Source organism: Schistocerca americana, chromosome X, assembly GCF_021461395.2.
Source record: "Schistocerca americana isolate TAMUIC-IGC-003095 chromosome X, iqSchAmer2.1, whole genome shotgun sequence".
Lineage (NCBI taxonomy): Eukaryota > Metazoa > Arthropoda > Insecta > Orthoptera > Acrididae > Schistocerca > Schistocerca americana.
Window position 1 is genome coordinate 919,329,842 of NC_060130.1, and position 22,702 is coordinate 919,352,543.

The 22,702-nt window shown below is 37.5% G+C and overlaps 1 protein-coding gene across 3 annotated transcripts in view; it reads left to right on the forward strand.

Moving 5' to 3' along the window:
* LOC124555077 (talin-1) overlaps positions 1-22,702 on the forward strand; it is a 280,294-nt gene that overhangs the window by 193,839 nt on the left and 63,753 nt on the right. For all 3 annotated transcript variants that reach the window (XM_047128867.1, XM_047128869.1, XM_047128868.1), the window contains exons 23-31: positions 381-513; positions 1,325-1,449; positions 2,772-2,940; positions 4,029-4,168; positions 6,061-6,251; positions 9,504-9,763; positions 14,056-14,218; positions 20,093-20,414; positions 20,495-20,729. In XM_047128867.1, coding sequence (XP_046984823.1) covers positions 381-513; positions 1,325-1,449; positions 2,772-2,940; positions 4,029-4,168; positions 6,061-6,251; positions 9,504-9,763; positions 14,056-14,218; positions 20,093-20,414; positions 20,495-20,729 — 1,738 coding nt within the window. The remainder of the gene's footprint in view (positions 1-380; positions 514-1,324; positions 1,450-2,771; positions 2,941-4,028; positions 4,169-6,060; positions 6,252-9,503; positions 9,764-14,055; positions 14,219-20,092; positions 20,415-20,494; positions 20,730-22,702) is intronic.

Genomic DNA, 22,702 nt, shown 5'->3' on the forward strand with positions numbered 1-22,702 from the left:
TATGTCATTAAAAACACACGTTTTTATCTGTCAAAAGGAAATACTGAGAAGAAGATAGGTTGATGTTACTAATGAAAATAAGTATTTGAGGCATCTGACATTACAGCATTTGGTATTGTAACAGCTAACTAAACAACCTTAGTTTAAGAAATGTAAATATTAGCGTAGTTTCAAGCATAAACATAAAATTAATTGAAGCATACATTGTAGTTCATTACTTGAAATTCCTAATTATGTAATGTTGTCATCACTTTATGCTTTATCTTGTAGTTGCCACAACTTCAGAGTAACTACTCATGTAACAGTTTATTCAAATGAAGGTTATGTTTGAGAATAATGTGATACAGTTTTCAGAATTTTAACATCACTTTTATTTTCAGGATAATTGATAATGCCGAGGAAGTAATGGATCACTCGCTTGAACTAATTGAACAGGCAAGATATGTGCTGAAGAATTTAGATCAACCGGATAATACACAGAAGCTCAGTAGAGTTGTCAAAGAAGTTTCTCAGGTAGTACACTGTGTGTATAATTTGTAATGACAAACTTAAAGTATATTGTGAAGTGTTTACTTATTGGGGGACAGTTTGATTTGTAGTATAATATTCCCTGTTTTGGTAATTTATATAGAACTGGTGATTGGTGAAATTATCTTATCTGTAAGTTTTAAAGTATAATTAAAAGCAGCTTCTTAATAATTTCTTAAACTGCATAGTCCAGCAGTAACTTTTTTCTGGTTGGTAAATCAGCAGCTCAGTTAATGCCCATTTTAAGTAATGTTTCAAGGTTCTTCTGAATGTATAGAAAGTTTAATCAACAGAAAATTTACTAAAAGTATTGCAAGAACAGAATACTAAAAATTTGCCATAGACTCTTACTAATTTTGCTCATGTGGTTAATGTGCTATACTCTCAAAAATATCAAGATTTAAACTTCTGTCCAGTCATACAGATTCCAATTTTCCACAGGTTCCCTAAATTGGTTTTTTCACAAGCTGGAATTACTTCTCTTCAAAAGGGCACATGCTATTTTCTTCCCCATTTCAGGGTTGTGTACCATCTCCAATCACCCCCATTGTCAACAAACATTAAGCTCTAATAGTCGTTCCTTTACTTTTGAGCATTGGGGTACTTGTTCTTCCACAGGCACCATTTGAAGTAACCACTTCAGGTGTCATTCGACTACCTTGCAATTCAGTCTGTCTGTGACAACTTGCTAGAGGTGCTGAGTTTTAGAGAAAGTTATATAATAATGAAATTCAAGAAAATCTTTTGATTATAACCTTTTCCCCAATGTAAACATACAATTTCTTAATTGTTGCAGTCGTTGAGTAAATGTGTTGGATGTCTTCCTGGGCAAAAGGATGTTGACGAAGCCATCCATTCCATAACAGATGCATCTATGATTCTGGAGAAAGGAGAGTTTCCTGTAACAAATAAATCTTATGGGTAAGAATAAATAAATACTGCCTATGTGTGCAGCTACTAGAATTATTTCTTTTTGCTTCTCCTATTTGTTATGTTTCTCAAACATGTTAAATATTACATTGTAAAAGCTATCAAAATATGCTATACTCTCAACCTGCCCTGGTTTCACACAAGTAGCACTAAGTATCTGCAGCAGGACAACTTGTTTGGTGTAACGGTAATACTTATATAGGCAAACCTTCCTCATAAATCAGTCTATTAGTGAAAACCATATCAAGTTGCCTACAGTCGTTACTGAGATTAGTCTTCAAAGACAGACAGAAAAGTGTGGTGGGACACCTTGATTTATAATGCGTATAAATGCAGGTCTCATTGATAAGTAGGTACAGGTTTTTCTTCTGTTCTTTTACATGAAGGAATACAACAAACAACCAGCTACTTTTTGTGTATCTGTGTTTATGTCAAGATTTGTTTTGGGCTTTCATTCATCTTCAGTTGGTGTAATACATTTAAATCTTTGTCAGTATAACATTTTAATTGACTACAGTTTTAACACAGCAACTGCCCTGTACACAATAACACGTCATTTAGGTACCACTTTTCCTTGAATTATTTATTTACAATTTATTGATAGTACAGTGCACATACTTCTGTTTTGTAACTATTAGGTTCTTTTTACACTTTTACATGCATAGCAAAAACACTTTCAGGTTCACTGAAGCACTGATACAGTACAGCATAGACTTAATGTTATAGACTTTAAAACTTGATACACATTTTTTGTGTGATCAAAAAAAATGCTTAATATGTAAATATATATTGTAATGGTCATACAAGGTTATTATAAACATAGGTCTTTTTTAGTCATGTTAAATGAATGTGTTAGTAAAATGACTATTAGCAATTAACATGGATGGTTATAAACCTCGGGGAATAGTGACTGACTAGCATTGAAACAACAACAACTAAACTGCCCGTTAACTTGGATGAATTAATGTTTCTTCCATTCTCTCGAATTTTTTTAAAAATCATACAGTATTGGTTAAATATATTTTATGTACATAGTCTCTTGCAGATACACAAGATCTTTTTGCATAAATGTTGGTGAGCTGGCTGGTTTTATTAGGAATTCACAAATTCTGTATATAATTTTTCCTATTGCATTAAAAGTTATATAGATGACGAAATAAATGTCTGAAGTTAATATTATTAAAGTATATTCAATTGAAGTTGTTATACTAGAAAATAAACTTTGATTTTGAAGTGAGTGAATTACTATGTTTCTTTGTATATTTCATTGTGGTATGCACATCACTTGATTGAATTACTTCTTTGATACACAGGCAACTGCAACAAGAACTAAATTCGGCAGCAGCAAATCTGAATGATGCTTCAGCAGAGGTGGTTCAGTCAGTTCATAGTCCAGCACAGCTTGCTGCTTCATCTCGGCAATTTGGGTCAGCGTTTGGTGACTTGATTGGTGTGAGCATGGAAATGGCTGGCCAAACAAAGGTAAGAAAGAAACTAATTTGAAAAGAAATATATTCAGTGAATTTTTAAAACACTAAGGGACTGTGGTGGGCATTGTGGATAGTGTAACAGAATTAGCCTCTTTCCTCATCTTTCATGTTGCTTGACATTATTTTACATAACATACACATTTTAATCTTGAAAATTAAATTGTGATATGAAGATGGTATTGTCAACATTTCACTGCCCATAAAAGATAATATCCCATTGTATTAGACTTTAAAAATATGTGTGTGTGTGTGTGTGTGTGGGGGGGGGGGGGGGGGTGTAAGATGTATGACTGTCAGTGTGCTGTTTTAAAAATAGATAAAACGATAGAATAAGCGAGTGCAATGTCTATGAAACGGTACTTATCCTGTGAAAATATGTGGTTTCAATTAGTATTGCCAAACTGTGGGGGTAAGAATAGTACTAACATTTGGCAATTAGTCAATCCTTATGGCTCTTTTGGAATCGCAGAAAATGGGTGTCATTGGCTTAGTGTGTGGTACCTCCAGCATTGTCAGTCTTTAATGACAAACATGGGTATTGTAAAGTTGAACCATTGCTTATATGGACTGAGCTATTACTTTATTTGTAGTGATACTGCCACTGATAGCAAACCAACCACTAATTTAGAAATAGAAACAAATGTCCATTTGCTTTTTATACTACCAATTTGTAAAATGAGAATTACTTTGTATTGAATCAACAGTGCCATCATCAGACAAATAGAAACACATAATAATAATAATAATAATAATAATAATAGTGATACTGTTAGTGTCGTAAAAATGAAAACTTATAGCCTGGTAGAGATTTAAATACTAAAACATAATTAAGGAAAATTGTTTGGCCTGAATTGCAGAGAATGTCATTAGGTTCAAGCATTTGATAAAATTGCAAATGAAAAGATTATGTATTGATGCTCATTTGTATAGTAAAATTTTGTGAAATGATTACCTGTAAATGTGAGAAAATGCTTTGACAAATTTATAGTGAATCACAGCTTTTGGAATTGTTAGAAATATTTCATTGAACTATGCTCTAGTTAGGTCTGAGGTGAAAAATATATTTTACTTACTTTTTAGGATAAGGAAGTACAAGGTCAGATGGTGGTGTCACTGAAAAATGTGTCCATGTCATCTTCAAAACTCCTTGTCACAGCAAAAACAGTAGCAGCTGATCCAACTGCACCCAATGCTAAAAATCAATTGACTGCAGCTGCGAGGTATGTACAAAAAACTACTAATCTGCCTAGCAGCTATTTTATTTATGGTTAGTCTTCTGGTTTATTTTAAGATAACTTTGCTGTGAAACATGGTATCCTTTCTGTCTGTACCTGTAAAACATTGAAGACATTACTTTGCAATATTTAATTGATGCTGTAGGAAAGTTCTTGTAGAATGAAAATATTTTTGATTAAAAGAGACCATACACCGAAAAGCAGAAGCATTGAGTTACTGATAGCCACACACAAAATAAAGAAAACTTGCTAGCTTTCACAGTTATCCTTTGACAAGCTAGAGTGAAACACTTGGTCTCCTTTAATCCAAAAGTATTAACAACATTTAATTGAAATTGGTTGTGGGTTTATCAGTTAAATAACTGTGTCTCACCATCCAGCACAATCATTCAAATTGTAACCTGCTGTTTGTAAAAATTGCACCATCTGGAGGGAGTCATATTTTAAGTGTCAAACATAGGAATGACATAAATGATGCTGGGGTGCTTTGAGGATAGTATATAGACCATTTCTACATGCACATTTGTGCAAGAGTGATCTGTGATGAACTGCTTGAGCTTAAGTGTAAGTAGCAATCCACGGAAGGTCAATTCCTTGAAGGTAACAAGTGTACACTTGAAGTCAAACAATACTCTTCTTAAGAGACTACGTTACAGTGAACTCCAATGTGGAATTTTTGTGGTGTGGGATTAGTTAAGTTATCTTACTGCCAGATAGACACACACATTAAACAAGCAGTAATGTGGACATAGAATCACTGTTCAGCTGCTAGTGTGAAAGGGAAACTCACATTAACATGACATGAAGCATATATACCTTTACTGTACAGCCATCTGGAATTATTTATTGACCTTAACAAACTACTGATATTACTTATTAGGCACAAGTTGTCAACAGCTGAATCTGATTTCATGAAGAGGCTCGCCTGCAACCAGCAGTGCAGTGAAGTTGCAAAAACAAGGACATCATGTTTGACAAGAAGTTTTTTTTTCCATCAAAACACCTTTCAGCTTTAAAAATTTGTGTGATCATGTAAAGCAGCTTCATGATTAGCAGCAGCAGTATGCATTTGATATCACCGTGCTGGCCTGACATGGATTTGCATGATATGTGGTGTCAGTGTATATAGTATACAACTCTACATGATATGCTTTGATGGTTCTTTCATTGCTCTTGCAACCCAAGAGTGTGAATGGATTAATCTTTTTGCTATAATTTTACACTTCTTGGTTCCCTTACTTCATGTCATTCATACATTGACAAATCCAGAACTAGTTTTGGCCCATTGAAATGGCAAAATTGAGTGATGTGCCTATAAAGTAGATAACAGCATACTGTGAAGGTGAAATGATGACGAAAAATGGGTGTAGAGAAAAAATGAAAGGATATTCTCTCTCTCTCTCTCTCTCTCTCTCTCTCTCTCTCTCTCTGTGTGTGTGTGTGTGTGTGTGTGTGTGTGTGTGTGTGTGTGTGTGTGTGTGTTTTCCACGCATGCTTGTTGTTCTAGATATTAGCTATGAGGTGGATAATAATGCGTATATTTCTCTGCTACTGTATGTTATCTATCATAAAATTTCAGTAGGTGCCATTAAAGTTGTTAACATTCTTCAAAAAAAGTAAAACATTTGTAACAAAGTGGCTGCCAGATAAGTGCATGTCTGCAGCAGATGCAATCCAGGTCATTATTTTCTGCATCAAGACTTTTTGAAAGTGTTGCCTTATTAACCATCTTATCACACACAGAGCAACAATGGTATCATTATTGCACATTGCTTGTTAGCGTCAAGTAATGTTGTGTTCCTAACACAGTAACTAAATAAATATATTACTTAATTTTAACAGAACTGTGCAAATTAAATCTGTTTACTTGTTTACAGAGGAGTGACTGACAGCATTAATTACCTAATTGATGTCTGTACATCAGCTGCACCAGGGCAGAAGGAGTGTGATAATGCAATTCGAAACATACAGTCGATGCGTCCTCTTTTGGATAACCCAAGTGAACCAGTTAATGATTCTACTTACTTTGAGTGCTTGGATACTGTGATGGAGAAATCAAAGAGTCTAGGTATATTTATGATTATTCAGTTTGCATTATTTATACAGTTAACATTATTATGTGGTACTGTTGTATTATGTTAACTAAAGGAAAACGTGACTAAGTGCTGGTAACATGATACATGTTACATTGATTGCAAAATTGTTGCAGGAAATTAGAATATTGTGGTGCAGCAGTAAACACCACAAAATGGTTTAAAATTTTGTTCTCTGACAGGAAACAAAGGGTGTTATTAGGAAATAGATGTATGTTACACTATAAGGCATCATCCAACGGGGAACATGTTTGTGGTATCCCTGAAGGTTCCATCTTAGGGCCCATACTTTTTCTTGTGTGTACTAATGACCTTTTGTTTGTAACATTACCCGATGCCAAGTTTGTTTTGTATGCAGATGACACAAACATTAAAATAAATAGCAAATCAAGTATAATCTTAGAAAGATTGATTAATGAAATTTTGATGGAGATTAAGAAATGGTTCCTAGCCAATTTTTTGTCATAAAACTTTGTAAAAGCACACTGGATGCAGTTTAGAATTTACAAGAGGTTTCCCACTCAGAATATGCCTAAAATGTAATGACAGACAGATAGAAGAAATTCTTGGGGTTACAGCTTGGTAATAAATTCAGTTGGGAGGAGCATACCACAGAACTGCTGAAGTGTGAAGTGCCTAAACTATGGCTTCCCAACCTTTTCAGCTGGCGGACCCCTTCTTCAGTCGAAAATCCATGCGGACCCCTAGTCAGTCAAGAGCACAGTAACTTCAAATTTCAGAGCGAAACCCATGAAAACTGAAAGCTTCTTAATGCTGGTGCCATGTTCCCAATGAGCCCCCCCCCCCCCCCCCACCCCCACCCCCCCGAAGTATCAATAGTTTTTGGTTTAGAGATGAATGAAAACAACTTGAAATTAATGATCAAATTTGAATTCCCACTTTATCCTGACACTTACTAGTTGATTTACTCCCCTTGTTCAACACACTATAGCCTGATTAAAGTTACTTGGTAATTGAAATTTCACACGATGGAGCTGTCTTCCTCCAAGAGCAATCGTCACGTCCAAACTGTTCGCTGTTGACAAGCTGCCGCTTATGGTCTGTTCACTTCCACTATTTGGCTACTGTTGTGTAAGGAGCATCCATATTTCGTAACAGTCGTGTGTGTGTGTGTGTGTGTGTGTGTGTGTGTGTGTGTGTGTGTGTGTGGTTTTTCGTGAAATCCGAAGAAAGATGTTAAAATGTATGTAAAGTCTTCCTTTGATCGTCCTCCCTCCTCATTCATTTCAGCTGGAAACTTCCCTTGTTGTGAAGGCGATGGAGAAACTGCACCCTTCTTCAATGATCCTGACTTCAGCCACCGATCCATGTTAGAAGTAATAAACTGGTCAAAAATCGACTTATGAAATAGGCATTGCACTGACAAGGCAAGTTTAACATTTAATGATGCCTGCGGCCGCATACGTGCCAGCGAGCGCTGTGATTGGTCGACAAAGCTCGCTCCGCGCATGCGTAAAACGTTACAGCGCATCTAGCACTGAGAGCCGGCGCACAAACGACCCCCGTATTGTTGCTAACAGTCGATCACAGGAGCTGCATTCTCTGGCACTAAACTGTGTATACGTTCCCACTTAGGAACTGCAAAGGTTGCTTGGGGATACGACCTGAAGTAAAAATACACATTTTTCACACGAAAAAAAAAAAGTGATGAATTTGATGAACACATTTTTATTCAATAATTTTACTCTTTATTTTACACGATTTGGTGAAAGGTGGCCGCGGACCCCCTAGAAAGAGCCGGCGGACCCCTAAGGGGTCCGCGGACCACAGGTTGGGAAGCCCTGGCCTAAACGAATCTCTATTTGGAATTCAAATGCTATCAGACGTAGTTGATTTAAAAAAAACCTTCATACTATGCTTATTTTCATTCCAACTGACTGTATGGCATTATTTTTTGGGGTAACTCAACAAGCCTAGCTAAAGTTTTCTGGGTCCAAAAATATGTAATAAGAATTATGTGTGGTGTGAACTCGAGAACAAACTGCAGAGGTCTGTTAAGGGAACTAGGGATAGAAATGACTGCTTCCCAATGTATTTGTTCCTTAATGAAATCCATCATTAAAAGTATACCTATTTTTCACATCAACAGCCCAGTTCATGGAATCAATACTAGAAACCAGAACAATCTTCACAAAGATTTAAAATCGGTTACTTTGATCGAGAAAGATTCCCATTATTCAGGTACCAACTCCTCCTACGCCACTGATGACTTTCTTAGAAGAAACAACTGATGTATAAATGTTACTATTAATATCAAATAATGTGATTATCAGTACAACCTGACTTCTGTATACATTCAGTGCAGTAATGCAGTCACTGTAAATAAGTGTTGTAAAATGATATTTCTGTTTGATGATGCATAGCTACAATAGCCTGAAAATTATATGACAACCTCATATTGAATGTTGGGGCATTTTTTTCATGAAAATTTATTTATAATGTTTTGAATGAAAAAAAAGTGTAAGATTTTTCTTTTTACATCTGTGAGGACCATTTCACTTAGCAAATTTGTTTTTCTTTGAAAGTATTTATAGTGCATTTTTGTTTTTATGGTGTGTTGGGCATTCTTGAGGATCCCCTCACTATGAATCTGTTGGAACGAAAAGTACATCTCATCTGATCTAATTAATTTATCTTAAGTCCCAAAGTGGAAACTGTAGTTAGGACGAAATCGTGATATGGTCATCTTGTTTTATGCATTTGATTTTGTATATTTATAAATTCTTTCTAAGTCACATTATGGGGATATCAGGATAGTTTCTGCCATCAGGTTTTATCTATCTCATCTAGTGCCTTATCTCAAGTGATCTGACAATGTGAAGTTAATCCAGACGTGCAATTTTCGGGATTTGAATAAGTGCGATATATGATGCAGATAGTGGAACTGAATTTTGTTGTGGCTTCTCGGATGCCTTTTAGATTTATCAGTTGAGAAAACTCTCTTGAAATCTTAAGATAAATGACTTGAGTAGTCTCCTAAACCAAAACTGCATTACATCAATTTTAGTACATTTTTGGTTATTTCCTGAAACCTATAGCTAACACCTTTCTTAATGAACTTTTAGTGTTCTTTTCGTTACCAATGGCCGTCCGTGATTAAAAATTTTCGAAGAGATAGACTGAATCTTACTGGTGTAACTATACAATCTCTGTTGTATATATGTACATATTGTTGATGTTAAATGAGAACCTTTTTTTCCATGAAGGGGATGGAATGACAGGAATAGCAAATCATGCAAAGGAGTCTCAGCACGAGCAATTTGGTGAGTCAGTAAAGAGTGTGTCAAGCTCAATTTGTGGCCTGGTAGAAGCAGCAGCACAAGCTGCATATTTGGTAGGAGTCTCAGATCCATCAAGTGTGGCAGGGCGACCTGGTCTTGTGGATCAGGCACAATTTGCTCGAGCAGCACAAGCTATACAGTCAGCATGTGCTTCTCTCACCAACCCTGCTACCAACCAGCAGCAGGTAAGTCCATACTTTCACATTGCTCTGTGCAGTGTCTAGCAGCTTTGTATTTTGCAATATTAGTTCTCTGGTTACTGGTCAGTTGGGATAGTAGAATGTTTACTGCTCTTTAAGGCTAGACAGGATAGATCCTGTCGACGAGAAAACACCACAGCTCCAGCAGATCGCATAACTTTATGTTGTTGATATGAGGTTTACTGCACCGATTTTAGCAACTTATTCCCATTTCCCCCTCAAGTAGTTGGCTTCACAAACATGGTTGACATTGTGAGGTCCAGCCACTTTAAAATGTTTCAGGCCCAGAAATCCCCAGCTCTTTATGCCATTATTTAAAATGTTACTATCACATTTGTGTTTGATATGTCTTAAAGGGTAATACAGACTGAAAAGATCAAGCTTCAGCATTTATTTTTCATATTTATTTTAGTTCTTTGATAGTTATCCTACCAAGAAAAAACTGAGAGGCGAGTACTTGAGAAGTTTCACACATATCTGGCTTTTGTGCAGAAAAGTTTAAATTATTCTAGCATTGCAATCAGGTCAATACCAGCTTGTTTCTTTCCTGCTAGTTCCGGCAGTAAGTTCTGTTATGACAACGACGAACGAGTTGTCGCCAATGTTGACTTGTGGCCAATGCTAAATAGAAACACATAAATTACAGCAGTTTTGTCTGTAACGTCGATAAGGTGCTGGCTGCATGGTTTGGATCTGCAATGACTAAAATAATTAGAAGTCGTTGGTAAAAAATAATACATATTGTACTTAACTGGTTGTACAGGATTCTTCTTGGCTGCATACATATAATTATAAAAAGATAGCTATTGAGGCCTCATTTAGGCCATATGTTACTAAGTGCCTTGTTAGAGCTTGCTTCCTATCAGCTGAAGGCTATACTACTTTACTACTTGACGTTTCGATCAAGAGTGGATGAGAATTCGGGAAACTTGATACAAGCCACAGAGCGGCACTAACGGCACTGGTCATGACTCGCAGGTCCAACGATACTAATATGGCCCACGGTCGATAACTGCAACCCTTAGCAAGTGTGGTATCGAAAGTTGATACCACAAATTCTTTCATCTCCTCCAAACAAATCTTGTAAACCTGTTTTCGATACTGCTTCATCATGAGATTCAACTACACGAAAGACAAAATTAAGACAAATAAAATAGAACTAAATTGTAATTACAGCAACAGTATGTGTACCAACAATACTAGTGCTGATAAACTGTAGCTTACCTGAATATGAATTTTCTTCAGACTGTTCTGATTCAGATATTTCTTCCTCAGATCCAGAATCATTGAATTCCTCCTCTTGAGCTTCCAAAATTTCTTGCTTACTCAACAAACGCGACATGATTATAGCAGTATTACAGAAAACTGCAAAACCTAATGTGTGCATCCACAAAACTCAATGAAAATGTGAGAACATAATGACTTAGTCAGTAGCAACAGCAGCTCATACATTTGCTACTGCTTCTTTTGAAGTAATTTTAGAAATTGGCAACAGAAGACAGCGCCTGTCAAGGGGCAGGTCCATACATTGTTGTCATATGAAACCAGTCCAGTTTTTGAGTGATATTGGCTCGTGCATTGTGGAAATTGCAGCCCTAGATATACTCGGGCATGGTCCTTTGAACACAATGTTGTGACCTATGAGCTATGCTTGGGCTTGGTTGCCAAAGTGTTAATGCAAGTAACAAAGTTACCATACCACCATCTTAGTACTACAACTAGATACATTAATATAGCTGTTAGTTAATAAAATATGTCTGAAAATTTGTCACAGTTTAAGGCTTCGCTGTACATTTGTTTGAAATAATTCACATCTGATATGCTAAATTAGTTCAAGAAGGTCAGTACTTTCTGGTTTGTTCTGCTTTTCTTTTCAAAATTGGTTTCTTTTTATGAAAAAAAAGGAGATAACTGCTTGTTGCATTGGTCCAGATGATGAGTTATCTACTAGCGAGTTCCAAAATAAACCAACTTCTGTCACCAACACACTAATTTGAAAAAAAAAGTAAATAAATAAATACATAGTTACAGTATAACCCTCATGTTTGTTTGTGGAATCAACATTTTCCCACCATTTACAACATTTTTTATCGCACCCATCAAATTTCTTATGTTCTCAATGTTAACTCTCACCCAATTTTGCGTTAACATATTTATAATTTTCCTGTGATTTATGCTTTATGAATAAATTGAAGAAAAGGACTGATGATGTAATTGATGTAAAATGGTGCCGGCCATCAAGTAGTGTTTACAAACATTGAGTGGTTAAGTTTTTTGACAACAGATCTGAACTGGTAAATGGGTAAAAGTCACAACTATTTGTGCTGTATCTTCTGCCGGTGCCAACTGCTGCTTGACATGGTGGCTGATGGAAGGTTTCTATTTCCCAGGCAGTTCCCAGTTCCAGTTACACAAGTGGTTTTTATGAGATAATAAACTATTATTGGATAATAAGCTCCACAATGACCTGTATTTTGATGCCTACTACACGAAGTGCAAAAATGCCTTTCTGCATCTGTAAACTTCGCATAACACTTACTTTTGCAGGTGTCTCTCCTAGATGAAGCATTGGATTCTTTCTGCTGCCATCAGATTTTGGAAACATTTCTTGCCTGCTGTTCTGGATTTTTATTTTATCTTAATGGGACCACCACCACCACCACCACCACCACCACCCCTCTTCCTTTGCGTCCTTTACTCCCGAGCACATAGATATCTTCACAGGCTGTGTCATGACGTTTTGGATTAAAACAGCCATTCATTCCTTTTATTTCCATCAATGATCACAAAACTTTTGGTCCTTAGACCACCAGATTCGGTCATCTGCAGTAAAACAGGAAACGAAACACAACTAATATATAAAATGCATGTTTGAGCATCAGCTACTTTTTTATTTAAAACTCAAATATCAACTTGTTTCACTCACAAATCATCTTCACAGGTTAAGATTAAAACAGTTTAGGCCACAACATTACATCTAGAATTACTTAAATAATGGCCATGTCTCATATGTAGAGCATGCCATGAATTCCAGTATAAAATACAAGACTATTAAATGCAAGCATACTGATGTCATGCATGAACAGAGCTCTGTTTATGGATGTTATTAGGATGTTTACCATTAAAAGTTCTGTATGTTATACCAGAATTCATGCTATTTCGTTATGGCATATTTTATTGTTTTAAAATGTAATCTTTCAACTAGTTGTATTTCATTTCCCATGTTTGCTGCAGATCCAAAGATGGTCATTGCTGACTGAAACCTGTAGTCTACAGACCAAAAGTTTTGTGGTCATTCATGGAAAAAAAAGAAATTTATTCTACATAGTCTGTAGACACACTTTTGTTCTCCTTGTCTCATATCCTCACTCGATGAAAAACTAGAAGCTACAAAAATTTGATATACAGTCTGGAGTTTGTCTGCTGGACAAGCTATTATCAATATGAGAGCATGAGTCTCTCTCTCTCATTGCTACTGCTGTGGAGGCCAAGTTGCCACTGTTGGTACGGTAGGCCGAATTGGTGAGTTCGTGAAATGGCCTGTGGTGCAGTACACTGGTAAGACAATTTCTCACTGCCACTATTCCACAGCTATGCCTCAGGGTCAGGTAACAGGATAGGAGAACGAAGGTTCTACAACACCCTAACAAATTAGTAACAAAGTCACACAAATGAGTTACAAGGTTTACTTATCTTTGTGACTAGTTGAATAATGAAATCTGCAATACTGCATGTAGTATAGCACAAAAAAGGCCTCAATGGCTAACTGCAAACAATCATAGATAAGCTTCACGATATGTAGCAAATGCAGTATACCACAACTGTCTCTTCACTTCTAAGAGTTCATTAAACGACATTTCCCGTCTAAGTCAGGCCTGGACAATGATCTATAACCAAGTGCATGAGAGCTGCTCTTCTATCTTCCGAGTAGGCTTCTGTCCATTGTTGTCTGATCATTGGCAGATTGTGTTCGGCCGGCAATTGGCCGAGGCGATGTTGATATCGTCATCCTCAGCACCACCCGTAGCACTGGTGGAACTTGCGCAAGTGACGAATCTCTATGAGACTGGAACCAGCTCACATCTTTGCGCCATTGGTGTTTTTTTTCCCTGGCAGTGTCTTGTTCAGAAGACACAGCAGTTTTTACTGTAGCAAAATTTATTATTAATGTCTTTTATATGAAATGAAATTGGCTTTGTTACAAAGTTTTTGCATGTTATGTACATACTTGTGTTGCTATCATTGCACATACTTAAGCATTCATTTTGTCATTTTAGGTTCTTTCTGCTGCAACTGTAATAGCAAAGCATACAAGTGCCTTGTGTAATGCATGTCGTTTGGCATCATCCAAAACAACAAATCCTGTAGCCAAACGTCACTTTGTACAGTCTGCGAAGGATGTAGCTAATTCCACAGCAAATTTGGTGAAAGAAATCAAGGGTAAGAAAGAAACTTATGATGCTCTGTATATTGCAAGTTTCTAAATACAGTGTACTTCTGATTGTCCAGTTTGTGAATTATTTGTGTAGCTTATATGCCCATGTGTGTGTGTGTGTGCGTGTGTGTGTGTGTGAGGGGTTTGCAATATTTTTGTGTAACAAACAGTAATAAACAACCCACTGCATGAGAACAAAGTACTGTTTCCATTGTTATTGGCCAGCCTGTTCCACGTAAATTGAAAATAAACTCAGTTTTCTGATGTTAGTTGGTGCATTAGTGTCATCAAAGTAAGTTAAAAGAAATTTGTAAAAGAGATTACTGAAAAACGAAAGCAGCATGTGTTGACATTAAAACAAAAATTAGTATTAGTGGAAAGATTAGAGAAGGTGGAAACTGCTGCAAAACTAAGTCCTGGAATGCAAACTGTTTGGTACATTAAATGGAATAAGCAGAAAATACAAGATTTTATCAGGAAATGTGATTATAGTTCTAGATCATCTGTATGAAAAGCATGAAGATACCTACATTTGATCAATTAGATGCTGCTCTTTAGCAATGGTTTATCCAAAAATGAGCAAGTGTCATTATAGCACAATATGTGCTGAAAAAGTTAAATTTTTTTATGAAGCTCTAGGGTTGATCAGAGAATTAATGCATCATCTGGATGGATAACAAGATTCAAACAACATCACAAGATTCACAGACTTACTGTGCAAGGAGAGCAGCATCGTTCAAATATTGCAGCAGCTGATTCCTTCTGGGAAGAGTTCAAGAAATTTGTGGAAGAAGAGAATTTCACACTAGAAAAAATTTACAATGCAGGTGAAAGCGATCGTTGCTGGATAGTCTGCCAACCACAACCATTTCTTTTAAGAGCAAAGTTTGTGCTCCTGTGTCGTCTAAAGAATGCATTGCAGTTTTGAGCACTGCTAATCCTTTTGGTAACCACAAATTGAAACTACTAGTGACTGGAAAAAACCTGTGCATTCAAGAGTATCACAGCTAAAGATCTTCTTGTGCATTATTGCAACGAGAAAGGAGCAGGGATGGATTGTGAAATTTTCAAAAACTGGTTCCACACACGTTTTGTGTCGTAAGTTCAGCGATATCTAGAAGAAAAAGGTTTGCCACAGAAGGCTGTTCTATTGCTTGATAATGCTCCTTCACATCCCGATGAGAGGATAGTCATAGCTGATAATGGTCTAATCCTATATAACTTCTTACCTCCTAATGTGACTGCCATTATACAGCCAGTGGACCATAGCATAATTGTAAGATATGATGTCACTTACTGTATGGCTACCTGTTTCGGCACTTCAGTGCACCATCTTCAGTCCTTAGCTGATGCTGAAAGGGTTAACACCATCTGTATACACAATGCATCAGTGGCCAACATAACTGGTTTACCCAGACTACCTGTAACTGTGATGTCTCTCCAACACAACAGTTGATGGTTGGAGAGACAGCATCACAGTTACAGATAGTATGCGTAAACCAGTTATGTTGGCCACTGATGTGTTGTGTATACACATGGTGTTAACCCCTTCAGCATCAGCTAAGGCCTGAAGATGGTGCAGTGAAGTGCTGAAACTGGTAGCCATACAATAAATGACATAAGGATGGCTGTATGTGTTTCATTTTCTTACAGTAGTGAATGGCTGTAGCCCCTCAGACCTTCAGTCACGAGGATGGACATGAAAAAAACAGCGTAATTGTTTCGGTGAAATGACACTAGTGGGCTGGTCAACTGAGAATACTGGTTGGTGGTGTTCTGGAAGAAGTTGACAATTGTAGATACCTGACGAGAAGTCAAGCCACATACACCAGTTTGATCATGGAGAAAAATTCTTCGGGGTATAGAAGAAAGTGATTTTCAAGATTTCAGTGATGAAGAAATAACAACTACACAAATAATGAATCTGGCAATGGGATTAAATGGTTTTGAAGCTGTTGTTGAAAAAAAACTTGAACAAGTGGCTGAAGATAAACACGTGTAAACCGGCTTTCCACTACATGAGTGACGCTGAAATTGTGACTACTGCTTCACAGCAAAATAAAGAAGAGGACAGTGTATGCGAAAGTAGGGAGGAGTACAGCAAGCTTGTCAGTTATTGTATCTTATTGCAATGTGTTGATATGCCTCTAGATTATAATGGGCCAGAAGGGTTTCAATACAATGATGTTATTGCTGCAAGAAAATTTCAAAATGCTGCATGATAAAATGTCAACTCCACCCAGAAGCAGATCAACATCATAGATTATTTTAAGAAATAAAGAGGCCTACGGTACCTGTACACAGAAATGGAATAAACTTGTTTGAAAATATCTCAGTAATTCATGTTTTTCAATTATTCATTAATCTTCTCCCCCATGTTACCCCGAATAATTAGGGATATACTGTAGTTTAGTTTTCAAGCAATGTTATTGTGATTTATACTGCATTTGACTATTTTCAGTATTTGGCTCTGTTGATGAGCTCTTGATATATTGGATTTTTACTGCAGAGGGTCTTAATGACAAAAATCTTCTTATATTGTACTCAGCATGCCATTTGTAAGTTTTTACTAAAACTGAAATAACTTGACCATCTCTGCCACTTGCTCAAACAGTCCAAGGACTGTTTTCTAAATTTGCCAGCAGATATAATTGCTGCTGATAATCTGAAATGAATTGTAGGTTATCTCCTCAACAGCCATTAGCACAGGATTTCTGTATTTCACATAAGATCTCCTGGCAAATATGAAATGCCCTTTTCTTGCAACATGTTCCCTCAAAGGAATATATTACCTGTTCAGTTCTGGAGTTCCCAATAGCTAAGAACATCATAATGTGTGTGTGTGAATCTAACTGTAATTGGTGCTACCAACAATCTAAATATTCTGTTATGCCGCCTCAGTTGCACTAAGAGCTATCAATAGTTTTTCATTTCTGTTTATTGTGTGTTTTGGAAATAGTTGTTTAGTTCTGCTCTATGGAATTCCCTAGTTTTTGTCACCTCACTTGACTGTGAACCACCGGTGATAGTGAGAGGCTAACAATCCAACTGCCTTTATTGTGTGAAGCGTCATTTTCAAGCTGTGTACTGAACCTGTGATGTGCAATGCATCAGACATCAATTTAAGTGATTTACAGCTATTCTTCCCACAGTAGCAGCTACAAACCAGTCAGTAACATCTATCTTTTTGCAGTCTTTTGCATTTAGTTTGAACTGATTAGTAATGTTCATTTTCATTCACTGCTTCCTGGTTTCAGGTTCTCCTTTTCCTTCTTCCAAGCTTGACTTATGTTTATACCTTAGCGTGTCGTATTTCCTTGCTTTCAGTGTTATATCGGGCTTACAGGATGCTGAACCCCCCCCCCCCCCCCCCCTCTCTCTCTCTCTCTCTCTCTCTCTCTCTCTCTCTCTCTCTCTCTCTCTCTCTCTCTCTTTGGTTTTTTGCCTATTGTGTATATCACTTCAGTCTGCCATTTTCACAACTGATTATTAGTTTGCATGTCAGTAGTCTCTCTTCTGCACCCGTATGTAGCAATGGTTTCAGTTCTCATATTCTCTTTCATTGCTTTACAGTATATTTTCCTTTTTTCATTTTTAGGCTGTTTCAGTTATGCATTTGTTTCATTCAGCAGTGCTCTAAGCCAAATTAAGCATGATCAGGTTTCACCACCTTATTTTTGGTGTGCTCACTGATCTCAAGCCTAAATGTGTGACATGTTGTGGCTTTCTGGTCTCTAACATAAGCAAAACATGTTCCTTCCATTCATCCTTGTTCTTTGTTGCTTTCTATATTACAAATTTCATACTAAATTCTGCTCTTGTGTAGAAGTTCTAACATTTTTTACAGGTCTGAGCAGCTTTATTTTTAATGTTTCCAGTTGCCTATAGTCTTTCTGTATTAAAATCTACCATTCTACATCATAAAACAAGGTGGGAAATGCCATTACTTTACAAAATTCCATTTTTTAATCTCTTCATTCACTTTCTCTTTGTAAGTCCTTGCAGTTGGCCTACAATTTCTCAGATAGGAAATTGGTTTATTTTTATATCATGATCCTCTTGATAGGTTAAGTCTCAGCCAAGATACAGAAACTGGGACACTTGTTTCAATATGTTATCATAGATGCAACTTTTTTTTATCCTAATTGTGCCTTTCTTAGGAACACCATCATTACCTTAGTTTTGCACTTTGTGGTTTGTCATCACATTTTTGAATAATTACATCATCATCATCATCATCATCATCAGCACCAGCAGCAGGAGCATAGAATTAGATGTTCACATACTGCTGGCGTCTCAATTTGATTCCCAAAGGAATATTGTTGTCTTTCCACATCCTTATCAAGTCATCTATGTAGATGTTAAATACACTAGATTCTCACTAATCCAGCCATTCCTTGCGCATATGGATGTCGGATTAACGGAAGTGCCAGGTTATTGAATGTGTCCAAAATTTATTTTAAGCACATAAGGAAGACTCTTTATTAAATCCTAAGATAGGTTGATTTTCATTGAAAACTTCGTTCTGGAGTGTATACATATACAGTAGTATCACTCACTATGCAACATGTCCCGAGCTTTTAGTTGTTACAGTGATGATATGTGATGCTGGCATGGAACTGCGTTATAAGTATTACATCAATATTGCATGTGTCTGGTTGTTGAATAATGTACTCCAGGAAGATGAATACAGCTTCAGCTTCAGCAGTGTGGGAAATCTTCATGCTCTCTCCTACTATGTCCTTTCCTTCATCCCTTTCATCATAACTTTTCCGCATACTTTTTATTATTCCTTCATCTGTTAAAAGTTGGTCTCTCTCTCAGTTTTCCCCATTCAACCAGTTAGTGACATGTTATTCATAAATTTCCCCTCTTCCTGGAATGTATAGCATTGTTTAATATTGTAACTGACTGACAACATTGTTGCACATGATAATTCATTGTTGCTTGACCAACTAGACGCTGGATGTGGGTCAGATTACTGAGAGACTGGACTACTGAGGGTCGGATTAGTGATTTGGTATAGCTTTGGAGATGCATTATGTCCCTGTCTTAACTCCCTGGTTCACATCTATCTCTGATGATAACTACTTTCCATTTTCTGTAATGATTCTGGTATTGATATGAAGACTCCAAATCACTTGGCTTAAGTGTCTTGTATAGCCTCTTTTTTATACAAATAATTTTCTTGAAGCACAATCAAACGTCTTTGTCGAGCTTAGTAGTGTTTTCAGCAATACTCAGAAAACACTAAAATTTTTATCTTTTTAATAACAGCTTCACTTTTACATTTCACCCAACTCCATACTGCAAAACTTCGGGTTTTTCTGGGGAGTATAAATAAAGCGTATGAAACTTCCTGGCAGATTAAAACTGTGTGCCAGACCGAAACTCGAACTCGGGACCTTTGCCTTTCGTGGACAAGTGCTCTACCAACTGAGCTACCCAAGCACGACTCACACCCCGTCCTCACAGCTTTAATTCCGCCAATACCTCTTCTTCTACCTTCCAAACTTCACAGAAGCTCTCCTGCGAGCACTTGCCAGCGAAAGGCTAAGGTCCCGAGTTCTTGTCTCTGTCCGGTACACAGTTTTAATCTGCCAGGAAATTTCATATCAGCGCACACTCCACTGTAGAGTGAATATTTCATTCTAGAAAGCTTTTGAAACTTGTAATTTTGTCAATTTTATATAATGCCACATCAGATAGTGTTAATGGTAAACACCTCAAGGTGACATTAATGCTACTGCAAATTATTTCCAAGTAATCATATTTATGAGCGGCTTAGTTTTGTTTTTATCATGATAGGAAGATGGCGTGAAGTTATATTGTGATAGTGGTAGACATAATTTTTATGTGTGAATCCTTTGTTGTCACAGCCCTGGATCAGGACTACAGTGAAAGTAACCGTGACTGCTGTGCAAGAGCTACACGTCCACTCCTTGAGGCTGTCGACAGTCTCTGCACCTTTGCTAGCTCACCAGAGTTTGCTTCTCAACCAGCCAAAATTGGAGCAGTGGCACGTCGTGCACAGGAGCCAGTTACCTCTGCTGCCCGGTCGATAATTGATGGATCGTGTGCCATGGTTCGTGCTGCAAAGTCACTGGCAGTCAGTCCTCGTGACCCGCCAACGTGGCAGTTGCTTGCCAACCACAGCAAAAGTGTGTCTGACTCAATAAAGAAGCTTGTGTCTTCAATAAGGTATGAATGTATGCAGTTGGAATAGTGTGATATCAATGTGATTAGAAATATTTGATAATTGTCATTCTGTTTCTATTTAGAGATAAGGCTCCAGGACAAAAGGAATGTGATGATGCTGTAGAGACACTGAGTGGTAAAATACGTGAACTGGATCAGGCTTCCTTGTCAGCTGTGTCACAGAGCTTAGCTCCACGTCGTGACAATAGTTTGCAAGGTTTCACAGACCAGATGTCCCGGTCAGCATCTGAAATCACAGATAAGCTAGAACCTCTTCGAACAGCGGCCAAGTTTGGAGCAGAAAATATTGGTCATGCGGTAAGTCAGCTTATGAAATTAATCCCCGTAAGTTTGCTTGAGATGTGACAGAGGCTGTGTGTCATTCATTTCCCCATAGTTAACAATATGCAAGCTCTGTGTATTATGAAATTTTCACTCTTTAGCTAAATGTGAACTGTTTTTAAACTTTCTGATAAACTAAAATAGTGTATGAGACTAGGACTCCAACATTTGCTTTTCACACGCACTGCTGTACCACTTTAGACATCATAATGGGCCAATCTAGAGCTTGTGTCTGTGTGTTTTCTCTCTTCCAAATTCTGTTGAGGCTCTCCTGCATAGTTTGTCTTGACAGGGAGTGAGTGTTCTGATAGCATTTCCAGCCTGGAATGCACAGATGATCTGTTAACTGCATCTGAATGATATGTAGCAGGTCTGCTGTAACTGTGGGGAAACCAGAATTATACATGAGCAATTTTTCTTCTTAGGATGAGTTCAAGTCTTCATGTGCATGTGGCAGTGTTGGGGAGATGTGCGGGGAAGCAGTAGACAGTCCAGCAGTGGACATATACCCTGTTCCTCATTTAATCATTCAACTTCACTCCTCCTTGAACATGGAAATGTGTTTATTTATTCCATCCGGCTAGTACAGTCTGTGAGATGTATTTCATTCTTCACGTAATATTCCACACTGAGCAGCAGGCTTAGTAACAGCCATTGGTCCAGAGAAGCGGGCTACTTACTCATTGTAGTGTCATCATGGAGTGCTGACTCAGTGACGGTGGCACGGATGCCACCCAAAGCTTCATATGATTCTGGTGTGGAGCAAGGCCAGTCATCAGTGTCTTCTGTCTTTATGACAGGCCCTGGCATCCCAGTGGCACAATAGTGGTGGTGTCCAGGGCTGACCTGTGGACTGACAACTGAAGAGCAGGGGCAGGCAGTTGGTGGAGTGTTGGCCATCTGGGCTGGGCAGACAGGTGCAATCATTGGTTCGCGACCCGGTGGCAGCAGAGTTATGGCGATGGCTATGATTGACACAGACTGAGGTGTCACATACTGTCCAGCTGCCTGAACAATGACAAGCTGGTTCAGAAAGGGTTAAATACTGCTTCTCCCTGCTGATTTCTGCTTTTTACATAAGTTTGTGTCTCCTGCCAAATTGGTTGGGATGCAATACTCCTGGAGGCCTGGTTTTGTCACGGTGCTCCTCTGTTGGTTCTAAGTCTCTTGTACACTTTATCCTCTTCAGATATGATATTTGTAGCTTATGGCTGTCAGTCACCTACCAGATACAAAAGTGATTAAACCATTGTAGCAGAATGGTAAAGCTAATGGTTACTGATTTTATTCAGATTAGGTGAAAGGGCAAGGAAACCATTTATGGGTATGATAAATGGCACCAACTGAGTTAGTATATACAGAATATCATAAGTATATTTTGAACATGGCTGTGCTTCAGCAATGGTTAGAGATCATCAGTAAATGAATCCAAAGCAGCCAATCATTTGCAACAAAAGGTGTTTTATTCAACATTTTGTCATGGTTTTGATGGATTCAGAAGACTGGTTCACATCCAATGAAATCACCTTTTGTTGCAACTGGTTGGCTACTTTGGGTTCGTTTACTTTCCAAATACCATAAGTTTATTTGAATTGGATGAAAGTAGTCAAGTGATGTGTTGAAACTGTGGCTTTCAAAGGGCAGTACAGATGGAAACTCAACTTCATTTCACATTCTGTCCACCTGCCTCTTAGCTTCTGGAAAGCAGTTGTGTATTTTAAGGATAAATATACTAAAATCTGTAGTACATAAACTTCTTTCAATTCAGAACTAATATGTTCAGCGATCAAGCAGTGCTTGACAAATAGAATTTTTCCTATTGTACCCTGAAGAAGAAACCTGTGGTTGTAAAACCTAGTAGATAAGTACAGGTCAGTTGAACTATCTCTGTGTAAAATGAAAAATTGTTGAATGGAAATTTCCTTTTTGTACAGTTCACACTATTGTCA